At 36.6% G+C, this 19,302-nt stretch overlaps 1 protein-coding gene across 1 annotated transcript in view; it reads right to left on the reverse strand.

Moving 5' to 3' along the window:
* The window catches only part of LOC107743273 (ERC protein 2-like), a gene marked incomplete at its 3' end in the record, with an annotated part of 52,005 nt that extends 33,710 nt beyond the window's left edge, over nt 1–18,295 (reverse strand). Inside the window, exons 1-2 of the mRNA XM_016556432.1 lie at nt 18,242–18,295; nt 13,759–14,484 (exon numbers count right to left, since the gene is read on the reverse strand). Of these exons, the coding sequence (XP_016411918.1) occupies nt 13,759–14,412 (654 nt within the window). The remainder of the gene's footprint in view (nt 1–13,758; nt 14,485–18,241) is intronic.
* Nucleotides 18,296–19,302: the final 1,007 nt, after the last annotated feature.

Genomic DNA, 19,302 nt, shown 5'->3' on the forward strand with positions numbered 1-19,302 from the left:
ATAAAAACAACTAGGGAATTCACAAGCCTCTCTATAGAGTCCTATACAACAATCTAGTGTTACACCATGAAATTACAGGTTTTTCTTTTTTTGCTCTCACCAGGAGGTGCTATTCTGCCTTCAAAAATCGGATTTTAAAGGTTTAGTCTCTATTTTAATCTGAAATACTGCATTAATTGAAAAATAATAATAAAAAAAAAACAGAAAAAAGATGTTTGTACTATTTTCAATGGGTAAAATGTATCATAATTATTGCATAAAAATTAATTAGTAACACAAAATTCTCTCAAAATACAAAAGAAAAAAGAAAAAATATTATTGAACAAAAATATATTAGATTGATTTTACTGAAGAAGAAAAAAAAGTTACATTTCAGGTGTCCGGTCACTTTTGACCGCGTAGACCATGAGTGTGATTCCCAAATGAGGAGCGCACAAGGTTAAGATGCTTAATCACACTTGAAGAAAAAGCTAATTTACTGTACTCTAGAAGAAAAATCTTATGTTTTTCTGCATAAATATAAAACAGAACTGTACCAAGGTCACTTGAATTAGTTGAAACAATTGTTTAATTCTTTATATAAGATACTAACAGCTTGCAAATAGCTTTTACTTTAAAAAATATTACATATGCATGATCTCCAGGATTTTTAAAACACTACCATAAGTTTGGGTTCATCTTCTGCTCACCAAGGCTGCATTTATTTGATAAAAATACAGTAAAAACAGTAATACTGAGAATTATTACAATTTAAATTTGTAAGCTGTTTTCTAAGAGAACACATTGTAAAATGTCATTTATTGCTGTGATGCAAAGCTGACTTTTCTGCATCATTACTCTTCAGAGTCATGTGATCTTTCAGAAATCATTTTAATATGCTGATTTGATGCTCAAGAAACATTTCTTATTATCAATGAAAACAGTTGTGCTGCTTAATATTTTTTGTGGAAACCATGGTACTTTTTTCAGGATTGCTTGATGCTTGAAAGTTCATATAAGCATTTATTTGAAATAAAAATATTATAAAATGTCTTTGCTGACCCTTTTGATCAATTGAATGCATCCTTGCTGAGCAAAAGTATTAATTTTCTGCAGACATCAAATGTCAAATGATTTGTCAAATGATGATCAAGCAGTTTGATGGACGTTGCCACTGCGGTCTGATTTGGCTTATATGTGTCGACTGGATGGTTGAGTTTCGAAAGCTGTTGCATGTTAAACTGGCGCAGAGAGCCGTAAGCTTCCTCAGACCTCTGGATCAGATGCCAAAGGTGCTCTGTGGAGAGTCATGTCTCAGTTACAGCACATGCCCACGCTAGCACTGTGGATGAAATGAGCATGTTCATTTAAATGCTAATATTCTGGTTGTATAGCATTAGATTACGCCCTAGATGATTTATAACAGCACGAAATGTCAGGTTAGATTCTAATTACTACAAAATGGACTAGATTGTACAAGATAGCATCATGCAAGCCTGAAAATGCACTCTGTGCAGAATTATTATAGTACACTAAAACTGAAACCATAAAAACAGTACATTATATATATTTTTTATCTTAAACTTATTTCATTTCAGCTAGTTGCAAAATTTTTCGTTTTCATTCTTGACTTGATGTAATAAAATAACAACCTGAAATAAAATTCATAAAAACTATATAGACATTTAAGACTATAGACATTTAAGAACATTTAAACTAGTAAAAACATTAAAACACACAACAAAAATACTAAAATGAACAAAAATTAAATAATTAGTTCACCCAAAAATGAAAACTCTGTCATTAGTTACTCAACCTCAAGACCTTTGTTTATCTTAGATTAAATCTGAGAGCTTTCTGACCCTCTGTAGACAGCAACACAACTGACACGTTCAAGGCCCAGAAAGGTAGTAAGGACATCGTTAAAATAGTAGACATTCAATAGTAATGTTATGGAGCTACGAGCAGGGTTTAAATTGGGCCGGGGCCGTCCGGGGTTTGAGGCCGGGCACATTGACTCTGGGGCTCGACATTAACGCTTCATTATCGCCAGACAAGTAGGCATGCTGAGGTAAAAATTCAAAATGAAAAGTTTTTATATTTAAAATACAGTTAGTTAGGCAACATCACACAACGTTTTCACCATTACGACTGTTTAATAGTTCAATAAACAGTTCAATAAGCAAGTACAATAATATTAGGTCACTTACATTTTAGGCGTAACCACAGCGCATCTCACAGCAACCAGCCGATTCATTGCTGAATGATTCCGTGTTCTGAGCGAATCGGTTGAGTCAAAGTTTCATTAGCCCATGCATAAACATCTGATGAATCTGCCGTTTGAACGAATCGTTTGAATGAACGACTCAATGACTCACTCATTAAACGCTCACTACTGGCACCTACTGGCGTTTTAATTTAGTTTAAAAGTATTTAATTGATTTTTCCGTACATTTCTGCCATATGTGCATTGACTGACAGTCACCACTGATAAGCTATCACTAAATATTGTAGAAACTTAATTTGCTGTAAAGTTGCTTTGCAACGATTTGTATCGTGAAAAGCGCTATACAAATAAACTTGAATTGAACTGAATTGAACTAAACCTGAAATAAAACTCAACTAAAATTAAAATGAAAGCTGATCAGAAACTGATTCATAATATGAATAAAAACTATAATCACTCTGTAGTACCGTGAGATGTGGTTCTGAGATGCTAGATGACAACAGAAAAGTGGTTTATTAATTTATCATTAAATTAATAATTAAATTCATGATATAAATCTGGTCTTTCCATTAGCTTTCTCAGTCATGCTGAAACATGCTGTGGATCATTATTCTCCTCGATACAATCGTGTTTAAACACAGGCCATCAAATCTTGTTACTGTACAAATCAAAAACAAGTCAGCCCCCACTAATCCTTTTTGTATTGGCTTTCTTTCAGGCACCCGAGGGGCCGAGAAATTGAGAAAGCAGAAAAAGGAGGCAGAGAAACGGAGGAGGAGACAGAGAGAGAGAAAAAGACCTCAAAATAACCAACCACACTTGAGCTAAACTAGCCCATAATACCGCAGGACATTCTCACTCATCCGTTCACCTCACCTCTGAGTCCTGAGCTACAAAAGAGCCATTAACAGCAAGCACAAGCCACCCAACGGATGTACCCCATCATCATTCATCAAAGCCCAGCTATTAACAGCACGGAAACCATCAATCTAAGACGAGAGGACCGTTTTAGAAGAACTAGACTAAGATCAAGAGGTTGCTAGACTATTTACATCAATGCCTTTTCTCGACCCACTGACCAAAAGGATTTACCAGACTTAATGGAAGGTCAAAAGCAACATTATTACAACCCTTTTCAGATTAATTTTATTCATGCAAAGTACCATTTATTCTTAAAGGGCATTAAAAAAAAGTATCAAGCATAGAATTTCCTGCCCTGTATTTACACTACCCGTTTAAAAAATAAATTGGGGTCAGTAAGATTTTTTAAATTAATCAAAAGTGACAGTAGAGACATTTCTAATGTTATAAAAGTTTTCAGTTTCAAATAAATGCTGGTTTTTAACTTTACATTCAACAAATAATTCTGAAATAAAAATGTATTAATATTTCCACAAAAATAAAAGCATAATATTGATAGAATGATTTCTGAAGGATCATGTGACACTAAAGACTGGAGAAATGACGCTAGCTTTATATCAAAGTAATAAATTACATTTTAAAATATAGAAATAGAAAACAGTTATTCTAAATTTTAATAATATTTCACAATATCCTGTTTTACTATATTTTTGGTCATTTTAAGTGCACTGAATCAAAATTATGTTTTAAATGGAATAATAGCCTGCTGAGAAAAAGTAACCTAAACCAAAGATGGTTTGCTGGATTAATCCCAATTTAAGATGGTTGTAGCTCTTACTCTGAATTCAGAATAGTACACTAGAATACTAGTGTCTCAGTATTTCTGCCATACTGTATATGGGAAGAATAGTAAGAGTAGAATGCTTTACCAATTTTAGCCCACACTGTAAAAAAAAATCTGTGACATTTACGGTAAAATACCGGCAGCTGTGGTTGCCAGAACTTCACCGTTAAAAATATGGTAGAAACATTTTAGGTCTTACAGACTTACAGAAAAAAACGTATTTCATTAACTGATGTAATGTTAATAAACCAGCATATTGAAGTACTAATATCTGTTTTAAACCATTGAAATGCTGATAACCACCAAAAACAGGTGGTGATGAGAAAGTCACATGTTGAATCAAAGCTCATCACAATCAGCTCTTCCAAAAACTGAGAAGGGAAATACTAATATATATATACACAGAAGGTGCACAGTGTCATTCACACAAACACTAAACACCATCATGGTAACACAGATGATACTGAAATAATGCAATAAACATTAACTTAACAACATTAGATGTAAGATAAAACACTAATGTACACAACTGATTAAATTATACAATGACATTTTCTTTTCCACTGCCAAAAAACGTAATTTTAACAGTATTTTACTGTAAAATTACATTAAATATAATTACAGTTATTCACCGTATATAGTATGGAAACTTACTGATAACCAATTAACAGGTTTTTATTGTAGCATTTTTACAGTCTTTTACTGTTAAAATCACAATAATTTTTTACAGTGCAAGCTTAATCATCTAAAAATGGCCAATACCCCTTTAAACCAGAAAACAGACCAGTCAGACTAGGCTGGAGACCAAATAAATCCAGCAAACCAATTTAATCTGGTTCAAGCTTTTTTGTTTGTTTGATGGCATATAATTTACTGCCTAATCTTTCTTGTAAATAGCATGTGAAACAGTAGGTTTTATGCAAAATAAACGTTCCAATCGGTTTGTTGTCACAAGACCTCACTATGATGCATGTTTAATTCAGCGAACTGCGTTTACTTATTAGCTTTGAAATAATTAGATTTTTATCCAATTCTGTCTTCTGTAAATAATGACTTTATCACTCTGGCAATGCAAAAGTCAACTTTTGCATTATGGGATGCAGCATCCCATAATCTGTGCTCTAATTGCATACTGCACATTTTGCAAATGTAGTATGTCAAGAGTATTTCATTCATAAAATCTGCATACTGGGCATGCTATACTTACTATGCACAGTATGCTTCATATGGCATTCTGAGCATCCCAAGTGATACCCTGTGACGAAGGATCCTTCCCTGATCAGCATCACCGCGGCCCACCTTTCGCCTGCCTACCTCCAGAATCACAGCAGGAAGGAACATGTGGCCACGAGGAGGGGTGTGAAAATGAAGCACTGCTAACAGCATGTGATGACGTGCGCCTTATACTAATTGTGTCTGGTGACCACTGCTGTATAATCCAGCATGCCGTGTCTCCTTTGTGAAGCCGGTATCTTCAGTACATGCACAAGTGTCCTTGAGGTCCAGACGTGCTGGAGGACATGGATGGACTAGGCCTAGTGTACACTATAAGACTGAAGGTCAGCAAATACTGAGGATATTCTTGAAATTGCTTAGCACTGATTTGTACAGAATTAAAAAAAAAGATTTTCTTAAAGATTTCCATCTCCTTAAAATATTTGCTCTTGCAATTTCAATGGCTGTTGCTCACTGCTACTCTCTTGCTTGTTTAAAATGTATATATTTATTGTAGTGTCCAGAATACTAAAAGCATAAAAAAGAAGGCAAAAAAGGAGCATTTTGCAGAATAAATTTAAAATTTATGCTAAATATATATGATGAAAAAGGAAAATCTATATTTAAGGAAATATATATTTTTAAATTGAAAATATGCTTTGTTTAAACCTTAAAATGCCAAAATATATTACAATATATACCGTACTTCAAGGGGCAGAAATTTAAATACATTTAAAATTTATGCTAACTGTATGATGAAAAGACAATGTTGGTTCAGGAAATCAATTTTTTTTCAAATTAAAATATATATTTAGTTTAAACTTTCAAATTCTGAAATATATTACAATATGTACTTCAAGGGAAAAAGAGGAATTTCAAAAACATTGAAAATTTATGCTAAAGATATGATGAAAAAAAGGTTGATTAAGCAAATATATATTTTAAGTATATTTTGTTTAAACTTTTAAATGTTAAAATATATTACAATATGTACTTCGAGGGGCAGAAAAGCATTCTGTAAAGTAAATTTACAATTTATGATAAATATACAGTATGATGCTGGTTAAGGAAATTTTGAATATATTTTGAATAAACCTTCAAATGCTAAAATATTCACCTTAAAGTGCAACAAAAATGCCTTGTCAGTCTTAAAATACACTTAGATATGAATACAAAATGTATTTTTAAAATATATTTTGAACAACATAAATATATTTAGATAAAAAATGTAAAAAGGCCCATGAATATAAATAAATATAAACTATTAAAATATTATATTATATTATATAAAATATTATAAATAAATAAAACTAAATATTTATGTAAATATATTTTTTAAATCTATATTAATATAAAAATATAAACCGATATAAAATACCAATCATGTATACATTGCTTTATTAGCAAAATTAGTAAAATAGTAGACTTATTGTAATGATATCTGTCAGGTAGGGACATTTTATGTTTATGGTTAAACTGATGCAAACCATTTTATTTGTACCTACATTTTCATCTCTTTCTGGATACTGTGCTTCTCTTGGATCGTTTTTGTTTGCATATTTTGTTCATAAAGCCTCTTTGAAAAATATCACCAGGAGTCATTTTACATTTACATTTATGCACTTGGCAGATGCTTTTTATCCAAAGCGACCTACATTGCATTTAAAATGCACATTTTATGAGTGATTTGCAGCATTTATATTCAAATGAACAGATAAACAAATACATAATAACATGCATACAATGTCTGATCACGTAATCTTAACTCCAAGGGCTTCATAAGAAACCTCTTGCATGTCTAATCTTGTTACTTTCCACCACAGGGCACTAACTGTGTCACGGTAGCACTGTCACTGGATATGTACCTACAGCTCTGCTAATGTCCTTTCCCATTTTCTGGGCACTGCACGAACACACACATACACACGCGCGCACAGGTGTTTGCTGGGAGCTGTGGTGACACCATCCCGATTTAACCTTGAGGACTCAGAAGAAGGGACAGTATCACGCAAAGGAGAAATGAGACACACACACACACTTTCACAGATTGGCTGAGCATAAGCCTGTCTAACTTGCATATCCAATCTCATTTGTGTATTTCAGTGTCCCTGTTCCAGTATCCCCTGCATTGTAACCATGATTGCATTCTACGCCACACATCTGCTCCTCAATAGTGAGCTTGCAATAATTTTATATTTATGCAAACTAAATGCAAGGTCGTTTTCTCTTTTAATACAGAGCCATGAAATAATCAGAACATGCTGCTTCTTACATTTTTTCTTTTGAGAAACAACTGCTAATCTCAAATATGTCTCCTCTGGACTTTCAGAAAAGATCTCAACAATGTCTCACACTGTGCTCAGATTTAAAGAAGACCTATTATGCCCCTTTTTACAATATGTAATATAAGTCTCAGGTGTCCCCAGAATGTGTCTGTGAAGTTTCAGCTCAAAATACCCCAGAGATCATTTATTATATCATTTTGAAAATGCCTATTTTGAGTGGAAACAGAACAGCTGTCATGCATGTATCTTTAAATGCAAATGAACTGCTGCTCCCCGCCCCCTTTACTAGAATAGGGCTGTGCCTTTACAGCTCGTAACTCAGATACTCTGCTAAAAAAAAACGTCTGTTTGATTTTGATTATCATGTCTATTACGCAGAAATCATGCGTTTTTTGAACCATATTAGTTTAAACTTCTGATATACGGTTTTCTGAGTGCACACATCCGAAGCACACATGCACAGAAAGCGGCTGTCACACGGCAGGCGAGTACTAAACTAAGTGCTCTTTCATGTCTTATTGCGCTTATACTGTCAAATACACACAAGTTTATGTTAAAAACACACATGAGTTACAAAAACAGTCGATTATGTCTGTGAAGGTAAACAGCTAGGAAAGAAATTGCATGTTTATATTAAATCTGTGTGTCAGCAGCTTAATATACAATAAATAAATCAATAAATCACTGCTCTCGTCTCCTCTGAAGCTGTCAACCCAAATCCGATTTTTGTGCAAATCCGATTGAAATCCGATCATATTTAGATAGTCTGAATGGTAACGAACTACATGAAATCCGATTTGTGCAAATCCGTTTTGAGCTACATTCGTATGTGGTTTGGAATCCTATTCAAATCGTATTTCAGGAAATCCATTTCAGTCTGACCGGTCAGATCGGATTTAGTGTAGCTTTTTCACGTTCTCACGCCACGTAAAACGTAAACACGTCAGACGTTTTTGTAGAAAATATAATAAATGTCTTTGCAGAAACAAGCTTGTGTTGTTGCGAACTTTAAGTCAAGTAGAAAAAGACAATATACTGCTAGTATACTCACCTCTTTGGGAGTTGAAACCAGCGGAGATGGCAGCACGGAATAAAGTCGCACATTCCAGCTACCTGGCTGCGTTTCTGATGCTGCCTCATAAGATGAAATCCATAATAATAATAATAATAATCCAGCGTGATGGCAACATGTTGCCATGTCGTAAGACAACATCTGTATTGCAAACTGTATTGCTGTTATTGTTGTTTTTAGCGTAGGCATAACAACGCAACGGCATTGTCATAGTAACCAACGCACATTCAGTAAAACGAAAGAGCGCGTATGGACACAAAAATCGGATATGAACAGCTGCAATACACTGTGTGGACAGTCAGTCACTGTCCACCGGATATGCACAAAATCGGATTTGGACTGACAGTCTCAACGAGGCTATAGTGTTCTGTGCTCGTCAGTGCAACCAAAGACAGAAAAGTTAGCATGCTTTGCTTGAACTTTCACCATGGCATTAGAACTGGTACATCGTTGTCGCTTGTGAAACACAATGGTGGCACCATGGGTGGAAACGTGCAGATTAAGAGGCGGTAATATTATAATAAGATCCCCTCTTTTTACGTCACGGGGGGAGCGAAATCTGAGCGGCTCATTTTTCACAAGCTTGCAGAGAAGGGCTCCTTTTTTTACATTTCCTGGGTTGGTATATGCACCGGGGACCCAATTACAGCACTTCAACAAGGAAAAAGCTAGATTTTCATGATATGTCACCTTTAATAGTAGAGATATTAGTAGAGATATATTAATCTCGCTTTGTCTCATTAGTGTCTGTTTTTAAGAAACTTCAATCAATCTTAAAAATGAAGTTTTTGCAATGATACCATAGAAGAACCCTTTTTGGTTCCTCGAGGAACTTTTCAGCGAACAGTTCTTAAAAGAACCAGTTTTTCCTTATTGTGAAGGACATTTTAATAATCTAAAGAACTACTTCTATTATAAAGAACCTTTTGTGCGAAGAAAAAGTTCCATGGATGTTCTTCATGGATCCATCAACGCCAATAAGGAACCTCTATGTTAAAGAGTACGTGAGAACTAAATCTCCTGAGCAATGAGTGTGATTTTATCCTGTTCTTCAGGGCTGTATTTGCTCCAGGTCATTCAGGTTATTTAGATGTCAATTGTTCACTACAATTTTCAAATAATGTATTTGCCCAGGGCTTTTATTAAGCCACTACAATGTTAAATTTGCCTTGTGTGTAGAAACTGACCTGTTGATAATCAACTTCCTCACAAGCTTCAGTTTCTAGTGACCTAAGACAGAATCTTCAGCAACACTCCGCCGTATTTTGCATCATCCCTTCTTTCTTCAATTTCATTAAGAAACCCATTTTCACCCCAGGACTGCTAATTTATGCATTCTGTAGTCTTCATCTCCACCGATGTCTTTCAGACATACAACCTGAATACATGAACTTTACATGGGGTTATCTAGAAAATGTGATAGTAATTGAAATGATTCACTAGTTATTTGCAAGGAAATTATGTCTCTACACATGCAGCCTAGAAACTGAATATTTCAGCAAATGGCTTATTCCAGCTATTTATTTTAGTTAAAAGAATTTTATTTTCTAACAAAACAGTCGCACTACAATGACACATTACGTGATACGGGGGAATGAACTCCGCCTGCTTAAAGCTTTTTTTTTTTTGCATGCATTATCTGCACTGTTTTCACATCCAAATCTATTGCACAAAGGAATTATGCAAACGTAACTGCACAAACATGGTCAAAACAGTGCATAACGATGTTTGCACAATCTAGACACCAGAACCGGCTCTTGAAAATGCATAAAGTGCATTTGGTTGCACTGTGCATCAGGAAATAGGCCTCTTCACTGTCATTTGATCAATAACTGCTGCCAAGATCACTAGAAAATGTTCACAAACATCTCTTTTAATTAAACCACGCCAATAATTGCAGTAGGCAAATTTACTTTTGTGCATACAACACAATAAGTCTAATTTGCATAGAAAGGAGAACTGTTTGTGTTGAAATGAATGGCAATGATTTAATTTAAATATGCATTGAAACCTAAACTCAACAGAGTTGTTTAGTGAGATGAATGCGAAACACAACACAACTGTGTATTTGCCATGAGCGCTTAGTAATAAAATGTCACTAAATTCCAATGTGAAATACAATGCAGCCAAATGCAAGACTCTTGATATGGTCTTTACGATATACAAGATCCGTATGGTGAAAATGCCATATGGTGCCTTAGAGGATGGGTGGATAGAGTAACAGAGAACAAGATGGAGGGAGAGGACATAGGATGAGGAAGAGAGAGGAAGAAGCACAGAGTGTGGATGTGTGACAGGAAAGGAGCCAAAAAGAGAGCGGGATGACAGAGACAGAGAAAAAGAGACAGTGTTAGAGAAGACAAGGAATCAGATGAAGGAAAACAAAGTCTCTCAGACAAGCATTTGTCCTCGACATTTCTTCGTCTCCAGGCCTCGTGCAGCATGCTGACAGAGTGTGATTTAACTAGGCCACTGCCCTACTCTCAAAAACACAGATGGACAGGACGAGGTGAGACTGTGAGAAAACAAATATCTCCGGTCCACAGCTGTTGAATACATGAGAGTAATCTTGAACCATCACACATTTTTGTAGGTATTTAATCAATAAAGTATGAGAGGTCTTTATTTCTTTAAAGAAATAGTTTTATATTTATCCATTATTTTTAATTCGATTATGCTATTCGCAATGCTTGGAACTGAATTCTTTCCCTCATTTAAGGCCGGTAAGTACAAACTCTTTGTCTTTTTGTTCCATTTTCAAATACTTTTTGACTTCAAATTAAAATTTGTTAATTAACCTTGTAGCTGGTTGGCTTGGTTCATGCTTGTGACTGTTGTAATGGAGACGGTTTTAAAATCCCTTTGGGAATAATGGACGGAAAGAATATCTACAGAACCAAGACTGCTGAAAAAGTGGGCAAGGCACTGTTGCACTCTATAGCAACTCGACAGATTAAATATAGAATTCATGTCATGTGCAGTCACACGTATGCAAATATATGCTATTCTGCAATGGCTTTGAATGAGTTATATTTTCAGCCAGGAACTGTCTAAAATGTGTTTCAGTATCTGTGGCTTTGGCGTGTCCACTGACAGAAAGCCACATCCGATTAAATGATGAAATATTAATGATTATAAGAGCTCTTTCCAGAAGTGCCACATAAAAGACGTACAACCCAAAGAAGAAATCAGCTGTGAATAGACTTAAAGAGCATGAGAGTGGGTGAAAAAAAAAAGAGTGAGAGCGTGATTACACAGTTGAGTGAGACACAGAACAGAGGAGAAGAAAGGAACACAGCCCACAGATGACACCAAAACTGGAGGCAGGAAGAGCAACCTTGGCAACACAAGAATTCATAGACAAGGCGTATCCCTCAAGTAGGCAACTTTTACTGATCGCCAGCTAATAAACTAGTCTTGAAGAGAAAGTTAACCCAAAATGAACATTCTGTCATCATTTATTCACCATCTCGTCGTTTCAAACCTGTATGGCTTTCTGTGTGACATGAATAAAAAAAAAGAGTAATTTTGACCAATGTTCATGCTACTCTTAATTTGTAAGAATTCACATTTTCAAATATTTTGTCATTAACTTTTATGTTCCACGGACGAAAGAAAAATCCTATGGATTTGACTAACATGAGGGTGAGCAAGCAATGACAGTTTTCATTTTTTGGGTTAAAGATATAGTTCACCTTAAATTCTGTCATAAATTATTCACCCTCATTCCAAACCTGTAAGACCTTCATTACACAAATTAAGATATTTTTGATGAAATCCGAGAGCTTTCTGACCCTATATAGACAGCAACACAACTGACACGTTCAAGGCCCAGAAAGGTAGTAAGGACATCATTAAAGTAGTCCATGTGACATCAAGGGTTCAACTGTAATTTTATGAAGCTACAAGAATACTTTTTGTGTGCAAAGAAAACAAAAATGCATGTGCATTTTTATTTTGATGAACGAAGGTCTTATGGGTTTGGAACGACATGAGGGTGAGTAATTAATGACAGAATTTTCATTTTTGGGTGAACTATATCTTTAAAAAAAATGTAAATGTAATAATGTAATGACATACGCTACTGTCCAAAAGTTTGGGGTCAGCTCGATTTTTTATGTCATTCAAATAAGTCTTTCAAGCTCACCAATACTTGATCAAAAATACAGATAATTTTAATTTAAAATAACGGTTTTCTGTTTTAACATTTTAAAATGTAATTGATTTCTGTGATTAAAAAAAGCCACATTTTCAGAAAACATTCTAATATGTTGATTTGGTGCTAAAGAAACATTTCTTTTTATTATCAATGTTGAAAACAGCCGCTTAATGTTTTTCTGGAAACAGTGATACAGTTTTGAACAGTAGTGTACATCATCAAAGCCATGAGTAGTAGACAATAAATGATCTATAAATGCCATAATGTATTATTTATACATCTTAGCAAAATTCACTCTTAATAAAAATAAAGGTTCCACAAAGGGTCTTACAGAACAATTTGATATTATTAGAGAACATTTTTAATTTCTATAGTTCTTTAGAAGGTTATCAGTGTACTGGTGCTACAAAAAAAAAAGCCCAGGAGGGTTTTTCCTCTGTGAATGGCTGATATCTAGGACAAATATAGTGATCTGGGGCCTCATTTATAAAACGTGCGTACGCACAGATTTGATCGTAGAGTGTGCGTACGCAAAAATCCCCACCAACGTTCATATTTATAAAAACGGTCTTTGACGTGGAAAAGAGCTTAGCGCCACGTCAGGGTCTGAGCAGACGTACGCACTTTTGTTTACCCGAGTTTTGAAAATATAAGCCATTCTTGGCGCTTGTAAAAGATTTGGACATTGTCAGGTGCTCTTTTATAAGTCAATGACATTAATTAGACATCGTTTACAAGGCGGAGATCTGAAACTGTTCAGCTGCTCACAATTTCAAGATCATTGCAATTTATAGATTTCACATCTAAAAGAGAGGCGTACGCACATTTTCTGTGCATACATTCGTTCTATGAATCACACGTATACGCACTTTGAGAAATGATCGTAAAATCAAATTTAGGATGCTTTCTATGCAGTATTTTATAAATGAGGCCCCTGAAGAACATATAATGCAACATCAAGAACTTATTCTCCAAAGAACCATTCAGCATCTCAAAAAGCCAAGAAATCGGGCCTTAATTGGAAGAATTACTGCAAATAATCTCTAAAGAACCCTTATTTTTACTCAGGCATAGCTCCTTATCATTCTGCATGTAAGGTAAGGTAACCATCCTAACCTGATTCTCCTCGTGGGTCACTCGCATCTGTTCTTTGAGAATTGACGTGCGAGCTGCCTCCTCTTTCCTCATCACGCGTTCTTTCTTCAGCTCGGGGCTCCAGAAGCTCTTGATGCTATTGGTGGAAGAGCCCAGCTTGCTGTCCTTCAGGTCCAGCTCCCTCCGTAGTAGCTCATTTTCCCTCTGCATGTCCCGCATCTGCGCTTGGAGCTCCAAAAGTTCACCTCCACTGCCCCTGACCGCCTGTCGCAGCAGGGCCGATGGCGTCCCCTGGTGGTGGAGCATAGACAGTGAGCCCAGATCTCCATAAGACAGCAGGTCGGCGTGCGGGAGTCCCACCATTGCGATATTAGGGGTGCTGCCCATGGCCGTAACCCGACCGCCGTACATCGCTCGACTCGTGGCCCGACCGAGCGTCAGGGTGCCTTTAGGGTAAGTAGCCGTGGATCCGACGCCTTCATGGTCGCTCAAGTACATTGGGCCAGATGTTGCGTAGGCAGCATTGAGGGACTGGATGTTTTCCATGGATAAGGTCTTGCTGCCCGAACTGCCACTGTTGGCTCGACGGTGGCCCAACCGAGGAGAGCGGGGCAGCCGTGGGGAGCGAGCAGGGCTGCCCTCGATGTGGCTGACGGCGCGCGCACTGCCATACATCTCCCGAGGTTCTGTAACACAGAGTCTGTAAGAAAAGCCCCTTCACGGATCGACAAGGGTGTTTATTGCATCCTAGAGAAGAGAAGAGAAGTCACACACTTCAAAATGCAGTCAAATACTTCAAAATGGCTGCAACAAAGTGGCTTTGTGTATCGTCTGGAACAATTCTTCGCTTTCATTTACAACAGCCTAGAGCTAATCAAAATGCAAAGACGTATTAAGTTCCGTTCCGAAACATAATGAGACATTGTATTCTTTTTCATTTCAGAGACAACGTAACTTCCTTCAAATTTCTGCCTGAGGTGGATTCAAGATAATGCCAGTGTCTATTCTTCAGAAAGATGAGTCAAAATGAAAAGTGCCCCGCAGTTTTTCTCAGAGGTGGGGACCACTTGCTGCTCGCGGGGATGACGCTGATGCTGTGGATAGGGTTGCTATGGCAACAGTGACTGAGATGATGGAGGAGAGCGCACCTGTTTTCACTCGTATGAAAAGTGAGGATGTGTGGGCATTCATGGGCATGTGAGGGAGCGAGAGAGAGTGAGAAATGTACAATTATGCTGACATTAAACGAAGCCGGTCTTGCAGATGGCCTGGTCATCTGTGCACTTCCGTGCCAGAGTACACATTCTGCCTTCATCTTTCCGGACGGAGACCATATATATAGCATGCCATACTGGACAAACAGGGGAAAAAAAGGGAAAGGGCTGCATCCGAATGCCAAGATTTTTACATTTTCTGGTGCTTGCCAGTGCAAAACCCACTGTTTTCTGGATGGTTGCTTACTGTTACGAGTCAAAAGAATGCTGCTGTTAAATATACAGTAAAAATGGCAGCCAGAAATTCATGGTAAAAAAAATAGTGGCAATGTTTCCGGTATTATGGGATTGTTAATCACCAAGTTACTTGAACTTCCAAAATCTGCTTTTACCTTAAAATGTACTTATAACCACCATGATAATACCGGTGGTAAAATAGAAATCCACATATTGAATCAGAGTTCTTAGCAAGTGGCTAGTCAATAACACATGACCAATAGATGGTTTGTAGGGTCATACAAACACAAAACACCATCAGGGTAACACATAACACTAAAATAATACAATAAACATTAACTAAATAACACAAAATGTGTCACAAAACATCCTAATGTACATTATTAATAACAAAATGGAGAAGTGACAAAATTATTTATACTTTATGTAATATAATCATATGTGGGAATGTCGTTTTACTGTTTGTTTTTTTTTTACTGTAAATTAGTGTTGTCAAAAGTATCGACCGTGATACCATTGGTTATTGTGTTCACGCGCTCAACAGATATGACTGTGCTTCATCTGCTCCATGCTCTTCACCAAACGCGCACACAAAACACACCGGAGCGTTTGAAAGCCATGTCTATCAGCGGATCCATCACCTTCAGCGGATCCCTAATATATCTGCACATAGACAGATCCGCTGATAGACGCGGCTTAAAACGCTCATGTGTGTTTCTGTGTGCGCATTTGGTGAAGAGCATGAAGCGATGATCATTGTAGCCAATCACAGTCATATCTGTTGAGCACGCGAACACAATGACCAATCAGCGCCGTTTAAGAATCTGCTCAACAGTGCTCAAATGTTAGTGAGAAATGGACATTTTTTACATTTCAATACCGAATGGTATCGCGGTTGGTACTTTTGACAACACTACTGTAAATCATATATAATCAGTTTTTAATGGTTTTTTGACTTGGAAAAAAACATATAACTGACAGTGTTTTACTGTAAAACACCAATCTGATGCAACCATATATGGTAAGATACTTTAGAGTTAAACAGGTTTCAACTGTAGAATTTTTTACCGTTTTTTTCTCTGTAAAAATTATAAACATTTTTACAGAGTTGATGTAGGCTAAGTCAATTCCAGTGTAAAATAACACCTCTCCTACAGTATATAAGCTGCTCAATTTGAGGTATTACTCACGTCTGTAGCACAAACGCTGAAGGATGAGTTATGCCCAGAAGTTAGTTCAAACCTCTAAACCTTGGCATGAGCGATGAGGCATGATTCCTCAGGAAACACCACTAATTTAACTACACTTTCTGAAGCTTCATTTCCTGTTCCAACACCAAGGTCATGGGTTTGCTTTCCAGGGAACACATGATAAGACGTACACTTTGAATGCACTGTAAGTCATTTTGGATGAAAGTACCTGCCAACAGCATAAATTAAACAAGCAATGCTGCTTTTGGTCTCAACTGAAGTAGCTAACAGAGACTGAGCTAATTAATGTCAGCAGAGAAACTTCTGAATGAGAAATTAATGACGGAATGAGCTTTTTTTTGGTCAGTAATATATAGAAGCCAGATGCTCTCCAGTATAAATGGCTTAATCAAGGTGGCAGGGTGCATATCACGAGACGCTGACTCTCTCTCTGCCACCCACTCTGATGCTGAAAACAGTGTGTGCATAGAGCCACAAAGGGCAAATACCCAGACTTCAATAACACGACATGTTAAAAGAGAAACTGGCCAAGCGATTCATCTGTTGCATGAAATGCGAGTTAACCAAGCCATGCAGTGCATGGTTTAAACCCAGAATTCAATTCAGCTCAAGTTAATCATTTGTACAAGGATAAATTTTTCACAGACCTCACCCTGGTAAAAACTCTTATTTGTCAGAAGTCTATCACCACAATTCGAAGCAGATCACTTATTGGCATTCAATATGTAATAAAAGAAAAAACAAATGTTGAAAGTACTGTTTCTCAATTTCATTCAATGAACCTTAAAACGTTCAGTTCCCGCAACTTTTAACAAATGAATCCTTATCTAGTCGTTGCTAAATACTGGATAAGGCTATATTAAAAACATTTTTAAAGAGTGCAAACACAAAAATAGTCAATTAATATTTTAGATCTGTGCATATCTATAAAAATGTATATTCACTACAGAAATTCCCATGACATTTCCAGATCAATTTTTAAATTCCCCCAAATTTCCAAGTATAAAACAAGGTGATGTTTCTCTTCTCAATTATATCTTAATAAAATATCAAATAAAATGATTTTGAAGCAAGGTTGACAGTTCACATCATACAAATCCATTGCTTCCAGATGTCTGCCGGTCACATTGTGATAAAATATCATATAATGTCCCTTGTAATCAAGGGTTGCCAGAAACACTGTTTAAACACCAATAAATTCTTTGATCTTCTGAAGATCTGACAGAAGCCACATGTTAAAGCCCTCCCTCATCCTTCAACCATTGGCTGTGCGGATAACATCTGTTTTCTGATTGGCTTTCACCAATGTCAATCATCCCCCAAAAATCACTCCTAGAGGCTGACAGGTCATACATGCCAATGTTTTTCCTAATTGAGAAGCAATCATTGAAAAAAAAAAAAAAACACCAAATGCAATATACATGTGAAAATGTAATGCACCTAAATTGAGATAAAAAAGATAGGTGTATTCAATATTAAGCTTAAGAAATGTCATTTCTAACATTAACATCGAATTATTCTCATTTAGACCGCACACAGAAACGTTCATGCAGAAATTATCAACCGTTTATGAAGATAAATTAACACTAATATGAACGCGTGTTCATATATTGAACCAGAACCAGAGTATGCATTGATCCTAAAGCAAATGCTACTGAAACAGCATCGAGCGACGCTTCATCTCGTTCATACTACAGCGGATTTAAGCTCATTTTCCATCATTCAAAAATAATATAATTAGCTCAAATCGATGAATCCGACCTAAATTTCGCTCCTTTAATATAAACCCCACCTAACTGAGGTGAATGGATGCCAGTGTGTCGTTAGATCACGTTTCGTTACCTTTTCAGCGTCGTCGCCGCTCCATCACTGTGCGGGTCCCCCAGCATCAGCGTCCCACGTCCTGCATCCACTCCAGCATCAGCATTCCGCTCTTATTGGACACTCGTACTCAAACTCCGCCCACGAACGCATAAATGAGCTTCAGATTTAAAGGGCCAGGACAAATAGTGACAAGAGACGCGTCGACCAAATGAGGCGTTGTCATGCATGTATGTAGCAGCTTATGTTGTATTGCACTGTATTATCACTTCTTAAGCTTTGAGATCAGTGTCGCCTATAAAGAGAGAATTAACACAAGGGTTAAAGCAAGGTTAAAGTTATGCCCTTCCCACACACACAGAAAAAGCAATTATTACACACTCTTTATATTACCACACAAAACAATGCCTGCATACACACACATACACAGTATTAGTAGTTTTGCAAGTTACCTTTCTGTCCCCTACAATTATTTTTTTACTTCTACTTTTAGAAAATATAGGCTACTTCCAACTTTTTATATTTAATATTCATATAGGCTATGCAAGCGGTGTGTGTGTGTGTATATATATATGTATGTGTACAGTCATGGCCAAAAGTTTTGGCAGTGACAAATTGCCAAATATTTTGCAAAGTTTGCTGCTTCAGTATTTGTAGATTATTTTTCCACATGTTTCTATGGTATACTGAAAAACAATGATAAGCATATAAGTTTTAAAGGCTTTTATTGGCAAAAAAAATATAATGAGTCAATATTTACAGTGTTGACCCTTGTTCTTCATAACCTCTGCAATTCACTCTGGCATGCTGGATATTAGCTTCTGGGCCAAATTCTGACTTGATGGCGATCCATTCTTGCAGAATTTGTGGGCTTCTGCTTGTCCACTCGCCTTTTGAGGACTGACCACAGGTTCTCTATGGGATTGAGATCCGGGGAGTTGCCTGGCCACGGATCCAAAATTTCAATGTAATGATCTTCGAGCCACTTCTTTATCACTCTTGCTTTGTGACATAAGTGACTTTATAAGTGACGTGACATGTGGCCAAGTATGGTGACCCATACTCGGAATTAGTGCTCTGCA

This window comes from Sinocyclocheilus rhinocerous, unplaced genomic scaffold, assembly GCF_001515625.1.
Source record: "Sinocyclocheilus rhinocerous isolate Xijiao unplaced genomic scaffold, SAMN03320098_v1.1 scaffold227, whole genome shotgun sequence".
Classification (NCBI taxonomy): Eukaryota; Metazoa; Chordata; class Actinopteri; order Cypriniformes; family Cyprinidae; genus Sinocyclocheilus; species Sinocyclocheilus rhinocerous.